At 41.1% G+C, this 22,527-nt stretch overlaps 1 protein-coding gene across 4 annotated transcripts; it reads right to left on the reverse strand.

The window, feature by feature from the left end:
* Positions 1–192: 192 nt before the first annotated feature.
* Positions 193–20,832, reverse strand: LOC121885189 (amyloid-beta A4 precursor protein-binding family A member 1-like). 4 transcript variants are annotated; one of them, XM_042394389.1, is made up of 14 exons: positions 20,168–20,832; positions 17,911–18,145; positions 13,100–15,088; positions 11,658–12,020; positions 11,044–11,083; positions 10,682–10,827; positions 6,116–6,148; positions 5,734–5,820; positions 5,246–5,446; positions 3,057–3,236; positions 2,060–2,272; positions 1,700–1,819; positions 1,150–1,290; positions 193–719 (listed from the first exon to the last, which is right to left on the reverse strand). In XM_042394389.1, the coding sequence occupies exons 3-14, from the start codon at positions 15,005–15,007 to the stop codon at positions 648–650; spliced, it is 3,504 nt and encodes a 1,167-aa protein (XP_042250323.1). In that variant the 5' UTR covers positions 15,008–15,088; positions 17,911–18,145; positions 20,168–20,832; the 3' UTR covers positions 193–647. The 4 variants fall into 4 exon arrangements, with proteins under 4 accessions (XP_042250323.1, XP_042250324.1, XP_042250322.1 ...); XM_042394390.1 differs by lacking the exon at positions 20,168–20,832 and adding an exon at positions 20,012–20,158; XM_042394388.1 differs by lacking the exon at positions 17,911–18,145.
* Between the last annotated feature and the right edge of the window lie 1,695 nt (positions 20,833–22,527).

Consider the following 22,527-nt stretch of genomic DNA (forward strand, 5'->3'; position numbering starts at 1 on the left):
ACAGTCAAATTAATAGAAACAATAATCCAATTGATTTGGAAAATATTTTAGAAAGATGATAGCCGCGTTAGACATGTGTCTTGGTACCTCGATGCAGTGATTTCTTGCCGCTCTTGAACTGGAGCTTCATTCGTTTTCTGAATTAACAGCAAGCTAATCAGTTCAAATCCTGTCGAGTCAAACAAACCAGAATTTACTGCTCGCTGTCTTTTTTTCCATTTATTCAGCAGAATTGTACATGCATTCCCCTTGAACTTGTTCAGTTTAAAGTTGTTCATCATATGGGTTGCCCTGACAACTTATAGGTCCAACATCATTAAAGTACATTCAAATATTACAGCTATTTAACCAAAGGTAATATTTACTCTGTTTGTCACCTAAATATGCACAATAAAATCCACAATTTCTCTTTGGTCAAACATAACACGTCACATTAACACTCGGCCTAGTGAAATAATCTGCCTCCTGCTGTCATACTGTAGATGTACATGTTTACATGACAGTGTACTGTACAGATTAAGGCAAGTCAAGTGATAACAAACAAGAGAGGGATACAGAGAGGAGAAAGGTATTCAAACAACTGAAAGATGGATGGACGGTAGTAAAGATAGACTTTAGTGATGTGGTGCAAAAAGTGAGAGCTGTGTTCAGATGTAGACAGGTTGCTCCTGTGCTGTCAGCAGACGGTACATGGCTGCAGGCATCGTCTTCATGTGGATCTGGAGCACAAACGAACCAAATGATGGGAATTAAAAGGCAGCAACGTGAAATGAGACACTGAATTTATTTTAAGAAAAGATTCTTTAAAAGCATATTTAACTCAACCGTTTCATGCATGAACATTTTTCTAATTTCATTTGTTCTGGTACAATAATAACTATTTTAAAAGGAAACTACAGCTAACTGCAAAATAATGACTAGAACGAACAATATACTGATAATTCTGCCGCATCCTTTGTGCACTGAAAGGCTTTTAAAGTAAAACATCTGTGCACCAAGTGTTGTGTTGTTGTCTTGACAAAAAACACCAACTTTAAGCCACACTTTCATGCAGGCAAACTTTTTGTAAGAACAAATGTCACATTTTTGTATATTCCAGAAATGTGTTATCTTGATTTAAAAAAAGGAGACATTGAGAGCTGCTCCTACCTCTCCCATGGCGTTGGACAGGATCTGAACGATCTTCTCGTGAGGCGTCGCCACAACGCTCTGGCTGTTGATCTCGATGATGCGGTGACCGACACGTACGCCTCCTCTCTCGGCGATGCCTCCTCTCATCAGGCTGCAGATCTGCAGACACGAACATTAAAAACACAGCAGGGAGGTGACTCAATCCAGCAGCAGAAAAATGTGGTGGCGGATAACATTTAAATAATTAATGACAGTTTATAAATGTGTAAACGTGTCCTTGAATATCATCAAAAACAACAAATAAATATAAATGTATGCTGCTGGTAAAACCACCTTTTATTAGAACATGGCAGCAGAAAAAGTGCTTTCTTCTGGGTCACTAAGAGTACTTCAGTTCCCTTATTTTTAAAATCTATATTTCTATAAATGTGTGGTTGATTTTCCATGTTTAGGTCAAAGAAGCCAGTAGTGTAAAACTATTTACTGGTTCATTTTACATTGACGGTAGAAAGATGAAGGGGTACTGTGTGTGTGAGCTGTAGTAGCAGTGATCGGTCCCGATACTCACGATGCCGTTCTGGACGCTGAAGCCCAGCTGGTATCTGAGGTCCGGCCTGCGGATGAGCACCATGGTGACAGGCGGGCACCTGACGATGTTCATCTTGATCCTGGACTGAGACTTGAGACCCTGAGGGAGGACAGAGACCGGTTAGCTACAGACACACTAACATACAGTAGAACAAGAGGAGATGAATCTGAGTCTACAGCCAAGAGAAACTAATTGTAATTGTAACAGAACTAATTCTGGGGTTCTTTTGAGCAAATCATTCAAGCAGGTTTAAATTCAGAAATTACGGAAATTCAGGAAAATTAAAAAGACTAAAGAATTTAAATTTAAGTCATTTCAACAGAGGAAGCAGCAGCGTACCTTGATGATGCTCTGGCAGGTGCTGAGCGGTAAACCCACCAGGCTCGTCCCGTTTATGGTCATGATCTGGTCTCCGATGTTGAGTCGACCAGACTTCTCAGCCGGACCAGCATGCATCATGCTGGCGATGATGACGGTGGGGAGGATGGAGCCCCAGCCCGACTCCACTATCACCACACCCAAGATCTCCCCCTTCTGCTTCTCAATGTAAACCTGCCAGGAAACAAGTCCAACTTTATTTGTTTTCAAAAACAGCTGAGCTCCGGTAGGTGTGTCACAAAAGAGAAAACAGAGTTAAGTCATCACACTGAGCCATTTTTCTTTAGTCTTTCCTCTTGATGGATAAACTATGGAAATGTATCAACATTCACTGTTAAAATTTTAATTGTTTAAAACCTCTCCTAGTGAGGGAACACAATCCAAACAACAGGCTAGATTAAGGCTGCACACAGTTGGAGCTCCAACAGAGATTGTGAAGAATGTGAGACTACAGCGTGTGCTCAGAGCAGCGAGAGGATGGAGGCGGATCTGAGGCTGGACCAGGTTGAGCATTGTACTGGGGTTAGGAACACTTTTTTAAAACCGTATGGCTTTTTTCAGGACCGTCACACAGCTGTGAAGACAAAACAAGCTGCTCGTTTGAACCACTGGAAGGCAAACTAACAGAGAAAGCTGAGCAGAAAAAATCCAGTACTTTGTCCTTTGTGTTACCAACTTAAAACTTAGAAACAGAAAGTGTTTTACTGAGATTTTTCCCTTCAAATTATTTGCCTAAATTACAGCAAATTAGGGAAACAAATATCCATGATTTGACCTGTACTGAAGGGCAGGTGTGATCTTACTATGTGCAAAATCACACATTAAGACTCATCAATATATGATGTGAAATAGAAAGTATAAAGTAAAAATGTATCCAGTGATAAACTGATCTCAGTTTCAGCACCACAAGTAAATGAAAAACTCCTGTGACTCTGCTGCCACCTGCTGGTTGACTCACGTCTCTGCAGTTCTCTGACTTGGAGAAGTGGATGAGGTCATCGTTGTACATGTCCTGAGTGTTGAGCAGGTCGCTGTACTCCCTCTGGCTCAGGTCCTCAGGGTCAATGCCATTGGCCCTGAGGAACTCCTGGTAGGCGACGCTGAAAGACTGACCGATGGACTGAGCTATCAGCTGGGCCTGAGAGGTACAGACAAGAGGACTTTAGAGTGTCTGGGGGAGTTTTCTCAACAGACAAACTGAGCACAGACCTCATGTTTAAAAGGCTTAGTCACATCCCATTAAGAGAACCCTAACCCTAACCTAAACCTTATTCTATCCTCAGCCTTAAAACCAAGTCTTAAAGGATCATTCCTGTTTATTAGAACTTGTGTTTTTGTCTGACCATCATCAGTGCAACAAGTACAATGTTAGTATTAGTGATAAGAATGATGGACAGACACAGGTCGTCATACACAAGAGTTAAAAGTCTCAACACCTCTCTCAAACTACAAAGTGAATATTTTTTCATCCGTAATAAGTTTTGCTTACTTTGCAGGAGTTAGATGTGAATGTGTATCAGTTTCTTTGTGCTTTTAAAACAAACAGAGATAGCTCTCTTGTGTTTAGCCTAGCTTAGCACAAACACTGGAAGCAGGTGGAAACTGCTAGCGTAGTGTCAGCTGCCTTCCAACAACTCCAAAGTTGTCATATTTACACTTGAAAATAGGACAATGTGACCTTACAAGCATTTTTTGGTGCTTTGTACCAACCAAAACCTGCTGATCTTACTGTCCTGATCATAGACTGTATATAAATATGGATGACACATCTCCACTTCCTACCGCTATGCAAAACTGAAGCCAAAATATCTCCTATCCAGGAGCTGCCATCTTGCTTGTGTGATGTTATTTGGAGCCAGAGTCTGTGCAGTAGAATCAGGCAGCAGGATGACGGCCTGATGGAGGTTTGAGAGCATCACACCCCCTTTTTATATCATCTAATGTCTAATTGAAAACAAACTTATCAGAAAAATGAGCACTTGAACATACATCAATGTGATAAGAACTACCTAAACTGACAGAAACTATCTTTGGGAGAAATTGATTGAACGTGTACTTTGATATTTTAGTTTGGCTCATGTCCCATCTGCTAACATGGAGGCGGCAGGACTTATGAGCTATACTGCAGCCAGACACAAAGGGGCAATCGAGATATTTTGGCTTCACTTATGAGGAGCTGTCATGACATCCATATTTATGTACAATGGTCCTATCATAAATTTCACTCACTTTCTGACTTTAAACAAACCCAGGTGATTCATGGACGTGTGGGTGATTACTTCTCTCGTCAACAAGATACAACATGTAAACAGAAGGTGTATTTTTATACTTGCGCTGAAGGCCAGCTTCAGTTCCCCCTTGCTTCCAGTGTTTGAGCTAAGCTAGACTCAGCATGTCCTGGACCTGTCTCTGTACTCCCACTCTGTCCAACTAGCTAACTCCCAGCAAGACAACAAACTAACATATTTCCCAGAAATGTCAGAGTATTACCGCACTGACCTGAATATAAGACAGCATTTATTCGAGGATTATGCAATTACATGTTCACATGATCACAAATTCTTTTTGAATGGAGAGAGTATCAGTGTAACACCAGCTCCTACATTATGGGCTGTTTGTAGCATTAATGTTGTTGTCTGTTTATAGAGTCTTTTAGAAACACTATTCTGATGTTTTTATTGCAGAAACCGACCGCGGACTGAAACATCTGTCAAACAGCAAAGAGTAACAGCTGTCACAGATGATGAGGAGCTCAAAAAAATCAGTCTGAAAAAAGCTGTCAGAGAAAATGATTCTGACCAATTCCAAGAGTCTGACAGGAGACAGTGTGAATGTGTGACAAGATACAAGGCTTCAAGGATGAGGACTCTCTGGTGTGAAGTGAGTTGTATCTTTTTTTCAAAAACATTTGTTGGAAAAGTGGTTGGTTGTCTTATGTTCAGGCCAATAGAGAGAAGTATGTCACAGTCAGCCATGCTGGATTCTTTTTGCTCATCCCACCTCAACTTCACTTTGATCAAATTTTGATTTTTTTGGTTTCACTGACTGCCAAGACAGTGACGAGCAGCAAACCCAAGTACGAGCTTCAATATCATTCATGATTTATATGCTAATAGATGACGACCAAATTTTGAATCAGTAACTCACATCCTCGGACTCGAAGACGTGACAGATCATCCTGTACAGCCGTCTGTCGTCGTGGGTCATGGTGGTCTGCTCAGCGGTGTGGTCCAGGTTGTCCTGTGCGCTGCGGGATCGGACCATCTTCCCCCGGGCCATCAGCACCACCATGTTACCGATGTCGGCTATGTAGGAGATCGTCCTCAGTGGCAGGTCCATTATAGACTCCTGGTGGCCAGAAACAGACATGAGGTACTCGAAATTAATCCAAGAAGAAATTGATAAGAGGACAGTAAACTTTTCTCCAAAGTTTTTACCAAATGTTAAGTTTTCTTTGAGTAGCAGGTAATAACTCACTACTGTGACATCACACCTAAAGAGCCACATTTTTTTTAAAGAGGTTTGGAACATGCAACATGTTTTTGAGTCTTTCTTTGTATGATCACATTTTTCACAGTATTTAAGGCTGTAATGTATTGACTGACAAGGTAAGGAATGCATATTTATTTCTATACCTGAGTGTCTGCATTGAGGACTTTGATCCTCTGCGTGGACATGAACAGATCCACCTCAGCGGTAGACGGACCCTCACCGTCGGGGCTCTGCACAGCCGGAGAGAAACGACAATAAAGGAAGTGAAGAGAGGAAGCAACAGGTTGATGAACAGCAGCGAAGGAGGAGAGGTAACAACTCGTGCAAAACACAAAAATTATACTGGAGGTAAAAAATAAAGAGAAGAGGACAACAAAAACATAAACAAACGTTATAAAAATACATCTGCATAAAAGGCCTTCTATATAAAGACAACTGCGCTGACGTCCTTGTCAACATGAGTATTCATGCTTTACATGAAACTTACAAAGTCACAGAGAGAGTGAACAAACACAGAGAACGTACCTTTTTCCTGTTCTTCGCCTGCTTCTGAGCAGCCTGCAGTGATCAGAAAGCAGAATACAGACTCAGAGAGAGACTAATCAAGAAATCAAAATCGAAAAAATAGCTTTTTGAGGTGGATGGACGAAAAAAACCCGGATCGCTTCATTCTCTGTGGACCGTCTCTATTCCAAATGCCAAATTAAGGGACAAAAAGACCTTAAAGGTGTATGTTTTGTATGTGTGCGTGTGTGTGTGTGTGTGTGTGGGAGGACAGTGATGTTACTGTCTATCACATCTGACAACAGCAGGCTGCCAGAGGTCTTTGCAGTAAACATTTTCAAAAGTTCCCTCTTCATCTATGTGACACAAACGACCCCGGAGGAAGAGAAGCGACCTCGTGTTTCTGGCAGACGTCTCATCACAGCTTTGTGTTTCCAAATCTTAGCTTGTGCCACAATTTCTCTAACTACATCTGTGCTGTCTCAAGGTTTAAAAATCCACCTATGTCTGCTCATCTTCATCAGCAGAGATGTGATTACAGTGGAAATTTAATTCAGTTCAAACTAAGGTTTATTTCACTTCAGTAGAAGAGGCCCTGATATGTTGTATACTTTGTGAAAGTTATATTTAGGATTGAATGATTTAAAGTTATTATAATGAAGTTGTTGTTGCTAAGCAGCAGTTGATATCGTTGTATAATGACCTGCAGATTTTGTTCAGTGTAAGTAATTACTGTTAGTGTTAATAGGTGTTTTCCACCACAGATGTTTTTCCATGTCACGGTAGGAAAAGCACAGGTGTTACTAATAACATTAACAGTGGCTCTGTGCTATTTAGGTGTCCCAGTGAGTCATGACAGGCTGACAGTGAGCCAGCATGTACATTACCAAGACCCTGAAACTGAAGCAGCTAAATGGAATTCAGCCATCATTGATTTAATCACTTGCACCTTTCCTACTCTGACATGTCAGCATGTCTTCTGTGAAAAAGACTTAATATACAAAATCTCATTCTTGGCAGTTTGCCCGCTTAATAGGCTCTCTGCATGCGTGTTTGTACTATTTACACTCAGATAGAGAAACAACTCTGTAATATTATCATGTTTGAAAAGACAGACTGTGTCTTTCTGCTATTAAATAAATAAATGAGCTAGTAAATTGCATCGAGTTATTTCCAGACAGGTAGTTAGCAGTTAGCTCAGTAGTTGTTAAGTGTTAATGATGGACAGCAGGTACTGTAGATAGACAACTCTGGTCAGAATCTACTGGTTAAACTGGGATGAGTTTGTGATTATGACTGGTACAAACTTAATCTTGTTTAATACTATGTAGACCTCAAACAGACGTTTATAGAAAATAATCACAATTTCAGTTGCAATTGTAATATTGGTAAAAAAAAAAATAAAATAATGAAAATTAAAAATATATTTATTTCACAAATTTCACAAAGCAGTCAGTTGTGTTTTTTAAGGTCAGTCTCACTCAGATTTAAAAAGGTCAGTTCACCCAAAACAAATAACCCAAATTTCATTCATCTCACAATTTTTGTCTCATTGTATTACAACTGTTTTCTTTTCATGATTAGAGATTGTACTGTTACACCAACATCTGTGGAAAAAAACACTGACACTGATGACAATGAAGTATTTAAAAAAAACAAACCCTGATAAAGACTCTGTGCCTGAACACGTTGGTTGAATTAAGAACAGACTTCCCAGTAAATCAGCAAGCGCTGCCAAGTTATCGTTTACATTTAGAAAGCAAAAAACTAAATGCAGTTTTGACTCGTCAGAATTTGACATTTTGGCTTTTCCCCTTTACTATGACACATCATTTTGTGCCAGCAGCTCCTGTCTGGCCTCATGTTGCTTTGAAATCTCACTTCTATAGAGAGATTTTACTGTAATCAGATCAGTGTTTCCCTTGTAATTGTACAACGAGAACCCCCACCGGGCCAAAAACCAATTTCTTTTTAATGCCAAAGATACTGCCAAATTATTCGGAAAATAATTTGGGACTCTGTGGGACACTAGGGACACTCCATGTTATTGCCTGGGAAAATCTTGGTAGCGTAGCTCCTTTTAAGGAGTAGAGCAGTGTGTAATGTGTGTGCGTAGCGAGTACAAAGACAAAGCCGTCAACCTGAGGGAAAACACTGCAGATCTCTATTAAAGCTGACACATATTTCTCCTAAGTGTTTATTTACTGTAGTCAGGAAAATGTCTTTGTGTAAGCGCTGTTGCAGAGACATCAGTCTGTTTCACACACGCAGCTGGACGGCTCCGCAGGCTCCTGTGCGTCACATCATCACGAGCTGGAGTCTGACTACTGACTTGTGCCGGATGTCACCGTATATCACTCTGTTCACAGCAGTCATGTCAACTTCAGTATTTCAGTTTTTATAGGTAGCAAACAACTTGTATAATAATCTGTCTTTCTACACCGTCCGGCACTTCCCTGTCTGTTGAGTTAAATCAGTATCATGTTTCATAAAAGATATTTTTACAGACAGACTTTTATGTCATTTGTTTTCACCTATTTAAATGTTGGTGTAATTTACCATGATACTAGTGTTTTATGTCTGCATTTTTGTCAGTTTGTGAACTTGCAACTATCATCTTCCATCTGGACTATTTGGACAAAATATTTTTGTTTATATGTTTTTATATACTGACAAATTCTTATTAACACATTCTAAACACATAAATGCATATTTCTGAATTTATGAATCTATAGAACATTTACAATCATGCTGCTGTTATTATTTATTATAAGATCATAAATGTGAGAGAATATAAATTCACTACAAATATTTTCACTCTTCAAAAATAACTGTTTTGTGATTAAGGGGAGTTTAAATCAAAGGGAAGTTTTACAATTTATTCTTTAAGTATTGAAAATGCTGACATGCAAGGAACGCAATACAACAAAATATGCTCCACAATACAAGCCATTGGATCGGTATTGATCCTGATACTGACCGTATTAAGCTGATCGGGTATCAGCCAGACGTGACTGATCCACAATAAATACAGTTTAATGGTCTGTTCATTTGCTTGTTGTTGTATAAAGTCACTGCCGATACTGACTCATCACTTCCTGCATGAGCTTCACAATAAAGGCATTTTAATGTGAAGTATGTTAAGGCCTTTACTGTCAACCCAATAGCAATGACATCTGCTGTTAGCTAACGTTACCAAAGATCACCTAAGCCTCATTAATTTAAACATTTTCTTGATTTTTTTTTTTTTTTGTTGGGAGGTTGTTTTTAAACATTGTAATAATGCAACTTCATAAACCTAACAATATAATTAAAATGTGCACGAGCCTAAAAAACGATTTTAGTGCAGTTTAGTTACAGCCTCACGTTACCTCACACATACAAGAAACAGGAGCTTAAATTCGGGAAGAAAAGAGCACTAATATCAGACTAGTAAGTGAGACGTTAGCTCACCCAGACTGTTATACAACGAGCCTCCTCTCTGCAATTTACATTCTAAAAAAGTAAGATGACTTATTCATCCCCCCTCATCATTATACAGTTTCTAACCTTCTCCTTCTCTGTAGGTTTATCTCCTCTCAGACCTTAACGAAGGCGATGTCCTGGAACTGTCAGTCAACCGGCCAGAAAGCAGAGTTCAGCTTAGCTCGTCCTCTTCCTGCCTCTGACTTTCTTCGCACATCTCTCCAAAATGGCAACGTCTAACTGCTTATCTCTCATACTCCAGTGGTTCTACACCGCCAGCCCTCAACTGACTCCAACTGACAACTATGTTCACACAGGCTGTACAAATCCATTTTTTTGGTGTATCCGATATCCTCTCTGGATAGTTCATGTCATGTCAACAGCAAATGAAACAAGCCACATTTATAAGCACTGTTATAGTTAGTTTGATGGCTGCGATCGAAGTCAAAAGTATTCCCCCCTTGTATGATGAGTGTTTGACATCATGCACTGTGACGGGAGCAGAAAGCGGGGTCTACAGTCTCCGGGGCCTCGCAGCCTTGAAATACAGTTTATATAACATCCAGTGGAGCTGAGGAGAGGAGCCTGTATGACTGTGGATCAGGAGCAGTGATCTGTGGATGATGCGCTGCCCACAAAACTGGGGACTTTTTCGCCCGCTGGCTGTGTTGCCTGGGCGAGGATTTCTGATGTTAAAAGACCCAAATATGAAGCGAACCACTGTTACATCACTGATGATGTGTCCTACTGTGTAAGAAAAAAGCAGTGGCTTTCAACTCTGAGCTCTTTGATGTCTGTTGTAAGTAATATTTATTTTTATAAGAGTCATATTATATTTATTTAAGAGTGTAAACCCTTAATATATAGTTCAACAAGCTGTAATGCACTTAAAATCATCTTTTACCAGACTGTCTGAAGAGATACGAAATCATACATTTTATTTCTATGCCAAGGTGATAAAATCATATATGTATGTTTGTTCTCTAGAATTGCATAAATTTGTCCACAGAGGCAGAAAAATAGTGTATATTTAGAGTTCAAACTCTGCTCTTCCTCTTTCTCTATGATGAGCACACAGAATGAAAACAAATTACAAAAGTACATGTGCGTAACTGTAGTTACCCGGACTCTGCTCATAGCCTCCTGTGCCTGCTGCATGCGGGCGCTCTTTGTGGGCGTCCTCTCTGACAGCAGGTGGGTGCAGCCCAGGTAGGTCGCTGCAAAGATGATCCCGTCAATAAGGTCTTCAGGGTCACATGGTCCCGGGACTGCGTGAACCAAACACATCCATTAGGAACATGTATACAATACATATACATATACATACATACTGCATGTACAGATTAGAAAGTGAAGCTACAGCATTGATCTTGCAAAACTACAGCCACCATTGGAAAATGAAAAATAAACACAGGCAAACCTATACAGATTGTAAAATGTTTTTATCTTCCGACAGTATGATTTTCATGCGGGAGTTCACTTACCGTCCACAAATGTGGGAAACGAGGGAAGAGATCTGCGAATCTATAAAGGCAGAAAAAAGAAAAAAGCTACATCACCATCCTTATTACTTCTACTCACATACTGCAGCTTTCTCCTAACTCATTTAAATTCTGCAGGACTACTACTGCTGTCAGCCATTTAGCTGCTGGCAGATAACACATTGTAAAAGATCTTTGCAGGACTTATCACCATACTCGTGTCTCTACCCAAACCATACTTCTTTTTTATTTCTCCAGATTTGAGATGGGTTTCATGGGGCTGAGGGTCAAAAAAATATTGTTACTCAAGAATTCAAAGTAATGAGTTCAGCAATGAGTGAGGAGATGGTTCAATATTTTCAATTGTGGAGCTTGAGTGGAATTGTTTTTTAATCAAAAACTAGCAAAATGAGTTGATAACAACAGCAAAACATATTTAGCTGCGAAACATCAATTTCATTATCTTAAAATGTGATTTTGTACACTAAATATATTCATTTCATCATTGTCAAATGAATTTCAACCATATAAACCATCCACAATGGATGGGGAATTGCTGCTGTGATACTGGGCTATACAGAACATGACTTATGGACACTGGGAGGTTCAACTCTCACCTCCTGGATAGACGGCTGCTGCGGAGGCGACTGTGGCTGAACATGTAGCCGCGGCTGTTGAGGTGGAAGCTGTTGATGCTGTGGTTGATGCTGATGTTGACGTTGTTGATGCTGATTAGGCGGCATGTGTGCGTACGGTTGAGGCTGTGTGTATGTCTGTGGCTGCCTTGCGGTGTCCCTCTGTTGTGACTGGTGGCCTTTATGGTGATGATGGTTGTGTTGGGGTTGCAGTTGGTGATAATGTTGGGGATGAAGAGCTCTGGATGATTCGGCTCTCAGCGGACTAACCGGCTCCCGAACCGGAACTGAGGCGTATCGGGATGGAGACTCGGACAATGACTGAGAGGGGGACTGAGGAGAGGACTGAGAGAAGGAAACGGAGAGAAAAGAGAAAAGGAACATATGACTCTTCTGAAACTGCAACGCATCTAAAACCACTCATGCTGACACCTTATTCAGACAATACATGATTCAGGACTTGGGCATGAATCCAAGTAACAGAAAATGAAATTAAAGCAAGGGATGTAAATCTTGTAGTAAAACTTCCAGGAAGCAATCAAATCAAATTGAATTATTGCAGCACTGCGGACCAAACTCCTTGGGCAATGTCACTCATCAGCACAACCTCAAAGGGATAGTTCAACAAGAAACGTTAAGAAATAACTTTAAAAAAGCCCACAAATTCTCACTTTTACATGTTATCTGCTAAGATACATGTGTAAATAAGGCTGTTTTGGAGACAGTAGACAGACTGTGGACAGAACAAGGCTCATAGTTTCCCCCTGCCTCTAGCCTTCATGCTAAGCTAAGCTAAGCTAACCACATCCTAAAAGCAGGATGACAATTGATATTGAAGGTTACAAAAGCTCAGTTTTTTAAATAAATCATAAGTGTAGGGCTATTCATTTTTAAAATTAAGAAGCAAGTGAAAAATATTATAATAATATGCAGTTTCACTATTTTTTTTACTATGAGGGACTGATACTTTAAGTTAAAATTATTCTGAGCTGCCATCAACATGAGAGGACTCTGTTAACTGTAAACCATACAAAACAGAAAAACAGGAGCATAAACAACCAGGTCAAAAAATGTTTTTAACCCATCTACTCCTTTTAAAAAATCTGAGTGTAAAAACAAACCCACATTTATCCTGTCCAGGTGCTGAGTTCAAAAAACTGCAACTCTGTCTTGTATCTCCCCAAGGACTTTCCACACTGCAAGTATGTGTATTTATTACTTGATGAAGAAAAGTGCAATATCAGGTGCAGAGGAATCAAACCAGTTAAAGAGCCAATTTAGGCTTGAAATATTGATTTTCTTTGTGTAATAAATAAAAAAATGTCTACAGGAGTTGATGACAGCATGGAAAGTCCTTTGGAAAGGAACATTTCTCACTAAAAGACAAAATAATAAGCATTAATGATGAAAGAAGTCATACTAACATGGCCCGCCGCTGTCTGCAGTGGGTATACATCCTCTGTGGGGCTGACCTCCTGCCTCATCACCCAAATCGGCTCCACAGGCTGGTCAGGTGTGTAGGGGGAACGTACTGTCTTAGTCTTAACCTCCTCAATCGCCTCCTTGATGTCTTTAATCGCCAAACTGATGGCGTCTCCTGAGCCTCTTGTACCTTCCTCTCCTGCTGTGACACCCAACATGTTCCGCTCATCCTGGATCTCACTGGAGCTGCTCTGCCCAGACGAGGGGCTCTTAGCCTGGGTTTCTGCTTGTCTGGGTGCACGCCTTCGACTTTTGGGAATGGGGCTTTGATTGGCGCTGTTCCCCTCTCCATCAGACTGACCGTCATAGTGGTGCAGTCGGCAGCCAACAGAACGGTCTAGCGGAGAGTGATGTGAACCGCGGTCTCTGCCCTGCCTTGGGGCATGATGGGAGCCCTTGGTGGGGGGAGGTGGAGCCCCTTTTTGTACATTCTCCTGTCTATGGCTGGTAAAGGGCTCTTGGCGGGACTCCTGCTGGGCCTCGTTGGGCTCAGTCCTCCAACCGCCCTGCCTACGAGGTTCTCTGTGTAACTCAGGGTAGGAGGTCTTAAGGGGCTCAGGAAAAGAGTTAGGATGGGATTTTGGCTCCGAGTATGACTCGTAGACCGGCTCTGAGTAAGACTTTTGGTGGGACTCTGTATAAAAGTCTGCATAGGTTTTTGGATAAGATTCAGAGCAGGAAGTGGAGTGGGACAGTGAGCACGATTCAGAGCAATCTTCATCTTCTTCATCTTCTTCCTCTTCTTCAGGTATCAGGTCGTGGTCGGGCAGTGGGCTCATACTGTTGTCCTCACTGAAGTGGTCCAGCTGGGGGAAAGGTGGAGCATCGGGGGAGGAAGGAGGAGTTGGTGAGTGGAGCGGCGGCGGGCTGTGGAGAGGTCCATCCATACTGAGCGAAGCGGCGCTCTCCGTGTCAGAGCAGAGATCAGTGATTTCACTTCCCTGAGCTGCGATGTCCTCCACTACATCATCTATCACTTCTTCCTGATCCTCCTCCACCCTCTCAGCATGTTCCTCTGCTCCGTCTTCGACTGTCTGCATGTCGTCATGGCTGCAGCTGGAGTGACCTGTGGTTGAGTCCTGGTCTCCATCATCCTCTGCCTGTTCTTGTTCTTCGTCCTTCTCCTGAACTTCCTGCGATTCCTCCTCACACTCTGCATTACACTCCTGGAGGTCCTCCTCTGCCTCAGCAGGAGGAGTGTCTTGTACGTTATGAGTTGCTGGACCAGGTGAGAGGTGGGTGGGGGTGACAACAGCAACGGGAGTCTGGTGAGGAGATCCCCTGTCTTGCAACTGGTCCTTTAGAGTATCTTCTGGTGGGCTTTGCTGCACCTGCTCCTCTGCTGGTTCTTCTCTCTTGTCTGCACCAGGTGAAGAGTCCTGTTTCTCTCTGATTGGTTGCCTCTGTCTGTGACCTCTGTACCTGGGGTTTGGGTCACCATGGCGGCGGTAACGGGTGACAGCAGGGCGGTGTTGCTGGACAGGACGAGGTTCAGTATCTCGACTTTCAGGGGAAAGAGCCACCTCCGAGATAAAACCAGGACTCTGAGCCTGGCTTTGGCCCTGCCCTTGCCCTGATGTAGGCCGTCGGCGATGCCGTGGGGGTCCACGACCTGTGGGTGGGTGGTGGTGGTGGTGGTGGTGAGGAGGGTGATGATGGTGATGATGGTGATGATGATGGGGATTCGGTTCCCCATCCTGGTTGAGCATCTGACATGGCCTCCAGGACCGACGTACGGGAGGTTCCCCGGGTGTCGTCCCGTTGGGTTGCCTGCTCCTCTGAGGCACCGAGGTCACCTTGTGCTCCTCGCCTGCTTCCCCCGTTGCCTCTCCCTGATACTTATGGCTCATGGCTGTGGTTTGATCTGACTTCAATTTTCAGAACATGCTCCTCTCGTCTCCAAGGAAACCCCGCTCATACAAGGACACAGTCTGGAAGAAACAGAGACAGGATGTAACAGGAGTCAAATCACACACAAGTGGTCAAAGGAAAGGTTAAACATGCTGATGCTAAACACCGCTTCATTTTTTCTCACATTTTTTAAAATAAACTATAAAAGCCTCAGTATGCTTCAAACAAAGTATTTGACAAATTGTCATTGACTAGGTGTGTGGAGGTCTGAAAGTGGGAAGGGTTTGAACTTCTCTTTCCAGCTCTTTTTATTCAATATTCACACAGCTACTTCCTTTCATGTGTGCAACCAAGCAAAACACCATGAACACCTTCGACTACAGTCTGTCCGGACAGTGTGCCACTGTCTCCATTTGAACAATTAATTATATAAATTGGGTTCTTGGAAAGAGATCAGGAAGACACTGGGATGCAGCAGAGAGGAGCAGTTGACGGCAGGCTTTCTTTCCTGCTTTTGGGTGTGGCCACTCAGGACAGGTATAAATACTTCTACTTTTAGACAATTGGACGACACAACACACAAGCTAATTAGTTAGATGCATACTGCGGCCTTTAATTGATAAACTGGAAAGAAAAAAGTTGGGCTGTTATTTGCAGTCAAAGCAACTAGAGGCTACCCCCAGTCCATCTTCAACCTGTCTACTTCTAGTTTGACCAGTCAAAATCACATCAACATTTCTTTTCTCACAAATCTAAATTAAGTTACATCAAACTGTGGTCCTTGACTTGTCATATGAACTTCTAAGGTGAACAGCAGGAGACCAAAATGATCCTGCTTTCTGGCAGTGTTATAATACATACAGTCAGGCAGTCACCGTGTTTAAAGCTGGAGTGCGGGACTTTGACATATAAATGAAAGTCTGTTACATTCAAGCCCTTGCCGAACAAGTTCACACAATGCTGATTAAGCCTATTGCCGCCAGATAAATATCTCTGTATTTCACAGTATACCAGGGTTTTTTTAAAATCTGGTGTCTGTGTCAACATTCCCACGCTGGCACACTGGTAGTGATGCGTTTTATGTAGACCATCAATGATTGGTTTGCGACAGTTGACCAGGGTGGACGGTCCTCAGTGTCCCCCGACTGCGTTGCGTCACCAGAGTAGGGACCGACTTATGTAAAAAGCGATGACATGTGTTTGCGTAATTACTCTCACTGCCAGAAGGGGGAGACAAGAGTTCCGCACTGCAAGTTTGAACTTATATTGCTTTCATCAAGTTTGCATTTCCTTCATTTTGAAAATTTACATGCCACTATGGTTAATTGGTAAAAGACCCTGATGAAGGATCAGTGCCGAAACCCATTGCCAAGTTGTTTTTCACACTATGGCTAATTAATCCACCACCCCAACATCTCTCTGATTTCAGATTACACACACACACAAAGGAAATATTGAGAATCAGACCGGGGACTCCCTGTCTCTATACTGCTAATACCAAAAACCTAAATCCTCTGGTATTCATCTGGGTGAACAGTGCACTTTAATCTGCACCACACTCATCCATCCACCAGCAGCTGGCAGATGGCACACGACGGGAGAAGAGAAAAGTACGAGGAGGAGGAGGCAGGGCAGGAGGACAAGGAGGGACATTTCTCTGGTATCAGATAAGACCTGACAGAGAGAGATGGATAGGGCAGCGATCTGAATAATAAATGCCCTCTGTGAATGAGAAGGCCAGTTTTGATATTTATTTAATATGACCAGGCTATCAGGGTATCCATCAGTTATCTCCTATCGCAGGCTTAACTGTGTCTGGGGTCAACAAGCTGAGAAAGGACACTAAATGTTTCAGGAATAAAAAATGGTTCCAGAAAAGGTCACTGATGTAGAAAACTACAGTCTGATTTAAAAAAAGATCCAGGCTAAAGCTTGTTTACGAAGCCTACATAACCGCTTTAAAGCATTCCTCATTATTGCTACTCCATATGTTTCACTAAAGCTGCTTTCATAAGTTATTTATATGACCTTAATGATCAGAAGAATCCATAAATGTGTGACTGTATACATGAGATGTTGAAGTTTTCTCCTTAACCAAGCTCTGTATGTAATGGTTGCCATAACAACTGATATTGTTGTTTATACTAAAATCAGAACACATTTTTGGCAAAATCTGAGAAAGACTGAAGTAAAACCAGTCTCAGGAGGTGGTTATCTTTAGTGTTTTCTCTTACTTTTGTTACAAAGGACAGCCGAGCAACAGAAAATTCAAGCTTTAATTGTCACTAGAACCCATAAATATGTGACTGTATGCATAAAACTAAGAATCTTTTCTTAAAGATTTCTTGCACTAGCAAAGTACTTCATAGGGTTTTAAGAATTTCTTACCTACAGTAGATCACTCAGGTAATCTTGAGTAGAGTACAGAATAAAATTGTTATTTGTGTTTTATATTATGATTACTTCAAATGTCTCACGAAAATCTGTGAAAAATGGGACCAAAAAAGATGTGACTTAAGTTTAATTTGTGCAATATTTTTCGGTAAGGACATCTCAAAAGAAAAATAGATTCTAAGCTTGCTTATAAGTGAACGCTGTATTGACTCTTAGTTCTTGTTTATCTTTGTAATAAGTTAATTTGCAGTGTGTTGGATCTACTGCATTAATGTGAGTGGATTTCTAGTAACCTACAATAGCATAATGATAAGCTCACTCCTATCTGCTCTCAAATCAACACATTTCATATTGTGGACTGAGAGGCAGCAGAAGGTTTACTGACGTAGTTGTCACCTTACATGCACAGATAAATACATTTTAGACTTTGAAAAATCGAATACAGTGGAGAGAGAGAGAAGACACAGAGGGCAAAGGTTAATGTTGATCCCGTAATCTGAGCACAAACCACAACTGCCAGGGAGGGAACATGAAGGGACGCAGCAGGAGTGAGGGCGGACTCCCGGGGTGGCTAATGTCCCTCTCTGCCTGGAGCTCAGGACTGGATGGCAGAGGTTGGGTGCCTCAGAGGGAGGGTCAGGGAGAAGGGCTTGCCCGGGTCGCAGATGGCCCTGGCAGCGCGGCGGTGTCTGCAGAGCTGTGAGCCGAGCACTGCACTTCCATCTGTCAGGCTGCAGTGAAAGCTGCAGGGAGGAGGATTTACTAGCCCATTAGCTCTCTGATCTTATACTGATAAACACACACTGACAACAACACGTGCAACACGAACTTATAAGGACCTTCACTGATTATATCGATGCAGCCTTAGACCTTTTACAGCGTATGCCTAAAACTAGGACTGGATAACACTGACACAAAAAACAATATCATAATATTTTTGACTGAATTAGTGTTGTCTCTAACAAGTGTTATCATTACTGGTTAATCTGTCAATTGTTTTAATTAACTGATAAATCATTTAGTCTATAAAATGCCAGGAAATGTGAAAAATGACACAATTTCCCAGAACTTAAGATAATGTTAATACTGTGAGGATATTGTGAAAACAATCAGCTGTCATGTGAATATGATGAAACATTCGCTGTTCATTTTACTCACCCTCAGCAATCAAATGAGCTGAGAAAACTATCATGTAACCAAAATATAAATCTGTTCAGTTTATTGCTTGTTTATTGAGGACCTTTAAGCTGGTTTACACATGCAGTCCCTGTGCAGGATTTACAACCAGTACAGTAACCACAAGAGCAAGATACCATTTCTCAAATATCAAAGAGCAGTAAAAATAAAAAATAAAAAAAATCCTTGTGAATCTTTTAGATTAAAAGCTGATTTAGAAATACAGGTTTCAAAAATGATCCTAGACATTGTGTGATCTTAAACCATGATTTTACAATCTGAAATTCGAAATGATTATTTAATGCAATGATCAGGAAAAGGTGAGATTTTAAGAAATTAATAACCAGTATTATACATACAGCATATCACACCATTATATTGTATTGAAACACTTAATCCTGAGTATCAATTTCACCCTAAACCCAGACCCTAATACGGCACTAACCTTTAAACTGTTTCTATGCCTGTACACACTACCTGCCTAAATCCTAGCTGAACTGATCAACTAGTCAATCAACAAAAAAATGATCATTACTTTTGATAATCAATTAAATATTTATGTATTTCTGGCAAAAATGGGAAACGTTACCTAGTTCCAGCCTCTCACTTATGATGATTTGCTGCTTTTCTTTGTCTTATGTGATGTTTAACAGAATATCTTTGGGTTTTGACTGCTGGTTAGACAAAACTAGGGATCTGAAGAGGTCACCTTAAGTTCTGGGAAACTCTGATGGACATTTATCACTCTGTTTTCTGACATTTTAAGGACAAAACAATACAATGACGAAAATAATTGGCAGATTAATGCATAATGACAGTAGTCATGAGATGCAACTGTCCTCACTTTGGAGCATTCTCTTCACCTTTCTATTCTTGAGCGCATGATTCATCTCTCTCTGTCTCTCTCTCTCACACACACACACACACACACACACACACACACACACACACACAAACACAAACACACAATGACAGAAACACCCACTCAGAAAGCATATGGTCCATGTTGCGATGCATCAATAGTCCTATTACTGACATGGTGTTTACATGTAAACTACGCCATTGCTCCAGAGGGAGAAAATTAATCCACGCACAACAAGTACCAAACTGTCAAGTGTATTTGAAGGTTTAAATTCCCCCAAATGGCCTTGAACGATTTTATTATATTAAAAAGGGTCAAACTAAGCCCTTCCTTTTGGCATTGGTGCTCATTATCAATTAACGATCAGTCCTGTAGGCCCACTACTACTACTGTCTGAATTATGCTTTTAGTCAATGGTGCAATTCTCAAAGGATCAGGATGTTCTGGTTGTAATGCACTCATGTAGGCTACTGGGAATTACATACAGTATCTTTCACTGTATCCCAGCGCCTCTAACGCCTACTTAAAAAGCTGCATTTTCTGAGGATACAAATGTAAAGCAAACTGTCACCTGTCTAAATGCCTCCCTCTCTCCATCCTGACGGACCAGGTTCAATCTCCGCAGGTGTCGGATCCGCCATCAGCGAAAACAACCTGACTGTTCTCACGCGGTATTGACCCACAAACCCGGTCTCCCCGTCACCGGACATGACATTTCGTCATTTACCTGCATGTCAGTGGATGAGAGGCCCGGGTCCGGCCGCTGCAGCACACATCCTCGTCCCTCTCTCTCACCCTCCAGTGCCTGCTCGCTTGGCTCGGCTTGGTTTGGCTCGGCTTGTCCCTTCAGACAACTTGCTCGGATTAAGCGGAGCCCCTCCTCCTGCACCGTGACATCAGAGCGGATTAGCGATGCACAAAGCGCCTTTACAAACGCTGCTGATGCTGGCTGAGCAGGCACAAACAGTTCTTTACGGCCATGAGTGTGGCCTCATCCACCTACTCCATCAGCAGCAGCCTGCAGCCTGCAGAGTGCTGCTGCTCAGACACCCTGCTGCACTCTCACGGCCTGACGGTGGTGTCGCTGTTTCTTACCTGCCTGTGGATCCCTCCGGTCTACAGTGAAGTCAGGAACCTGGGGCACTTTTTGGTAGATTACCAAGAAAATTGAAAACTACCTTAAGTGGAACCTTTAGACCTTGTTATGGATCTCTGGTATATTTCTATAAAGAAAATAGGTTGCCAAGTAAAATGCGTTGGAAACACATAAAGAACTCCTACCTCACTCCATGACATGTTCAAGTAAAATGGGACAGCTGGTAAGGTAAAATGGGACAGTCACAGATGGTTGTTTTCAAATAGGGTGATGTCAAAATTGGCCGATTGAAATTTACAGGTCTAATTAGCTTACAATTTTCAATCTTTTTTAATGAAAAGTTAGGTTACATTCATGATTTAATTAATTAATGCCTGAAATGATGAATGGATTTAATAAAAAAAAACTCGAGCTCGAATAACAATACACACAGCGGGAGTGTGATCTCATTCACTGTTCAGGTTGCCATTACTTCACTGTATCTTTACATAGCAAATAGTTGTTTGCTGACATCCAGTGAGGCTCTATGTCATTTATTGGACCTTTAATATTTTGTCCCATTTTACCTAATGCATTCAGGTAAAATGGGACAGTCCCTCAAAACCCTTTCCCATAAAAGGTAAAGTGTATTGTGAAAATATTTAGATTATAAGCCAAACAGTTAATAAAATGCAACACACTACTGTTTATACCCTTATTGTTTTAGCTGCAGAACTCTTATTACCAAAAAGAGAAATTCAGCATGCCACATAGTGTACCAAGCAAGTTCTGGGACCAGTGATTTTAAAAATCTGCCCATCTTAGTTATCTCAGACCAATTAAAATTACTGTTTCATGTAAGGGACATTTGTAGCAACAATGCAATAACATGTTTGGTGATTTGCTCCTAATATTTAAAGAGCCCAGGACATAAAAACCTTATTTGTCCCATTTTACCTGATGTCCTCCATTACCTGACTTCACCCTACACATGATGCTCATGGACCACCTGTACTACTAAAACACCTGTGAGAGCTGAGCAAGTGGAGACAGTGGTATTCCACCAACTTATCTGTATCTGGTTATCATTTCTATGTATTGTTGTCTAAGGATGATTTTTTTCTTAAAGACAAATGTAAGTAATACTTGAAAAAAAATAGAATTAAAATTCTTAAGAAAACCCTACTTACTTTTTTTTAATTGTTGCCAGTGTCCACAAAGACTGTCTTACTGAAGCAAAAAATATTCCACCAGCTGTGCAATTAAATGGTGGCTAATCCATCCAGCTAATCAAAGATGACATATCCTTGTTTTTTCCAGCCTATGATTTTTAAATTATTCACCACTGAGTCTCTTAAACTTAATAATAAGAGATGTTAACAGGGATGATTTAAAGTGATTTAGGTAAGATAGCTTTAACTTTTGCTTTTTTATTATATGCTCCTATTAATTTATGTTTTATTGACATTATATAATTTATTTAATATGTAATACTAATACTAAGTGCTTTTTATATATTGTGACAATGATGATAATTATGACATGGCACCTTAGGAAAAGCACAGGTGTAAATAATAAAAGGAATCATAGCTGAATTTCATTTAGCTGCTTCGAATTCGAGGCCCTGCTATATGTACATGTTGGCTCACTGTCACACTGTCATGGTTTACTGGGACACTTGAATAGGATGGAGCCATCTTTGATGTCATTAGTAACACCTGTGCTTTTCTGATACATGTTCCAAAATTAGCCCCTGAACAAAGTATCATCCACATTTGAAATTATAAAACTATTGAATATAAGATTAATATAGATAAGTAAAAAATCAGTGTGGACCAGTAAGGAGTCACTTCTGGAGACCAACTTTGTTTGGCAGAGCTAAAGAGTTGCAGCTTGGGAAGTAAAAATATTTCTTGTGTAGTAGCTGGAGTATTTTTGTCATAACCACTAGCCTATCAGGCTGCCCCACATCTTATCATTTTAACCTTTAAATAACAGCACACAGCCATGAA

The sequence above is a fragment of the Thunnus maccoyii genome, chromosome 19 (assembly GCF_910596095.1).
Source record: "Thunnus maccoyii chromosome 19, fThuMac1.1, whole genome shotgun sequence".
NCBI classification, from domain to species: domain Eukaryota; kingdom Metazoa; phylum Chordata; class Actinopteri; order Scombriformes; family Scombridae; genus Thunnus; species Thunnus maccoyii.

Coding starts and splice junctions, on each gene's coding strand:
- LOC121885189 (XM_042394388.1), bottom strand. CDS start 15,007: ATGAGCCATAAGTATCAGGGAGAGGCAACGGGGGAAGCAGGCGAGGAG. Junction 11,084..11,657: donor AGCAGCCGTCTATCCAGGAG/GTGAGAGTTGAA, acceptor CTGCCTTTATAG/ATTCGCAGATCTCTTCCCTC. Junction 10,828..11,043: donor GTTTCCCACATTTGTGGACG/GTAAGTGAACTC, acceptor TGGTTCACGCAG/TCCCGGGACCATGTGACCCT.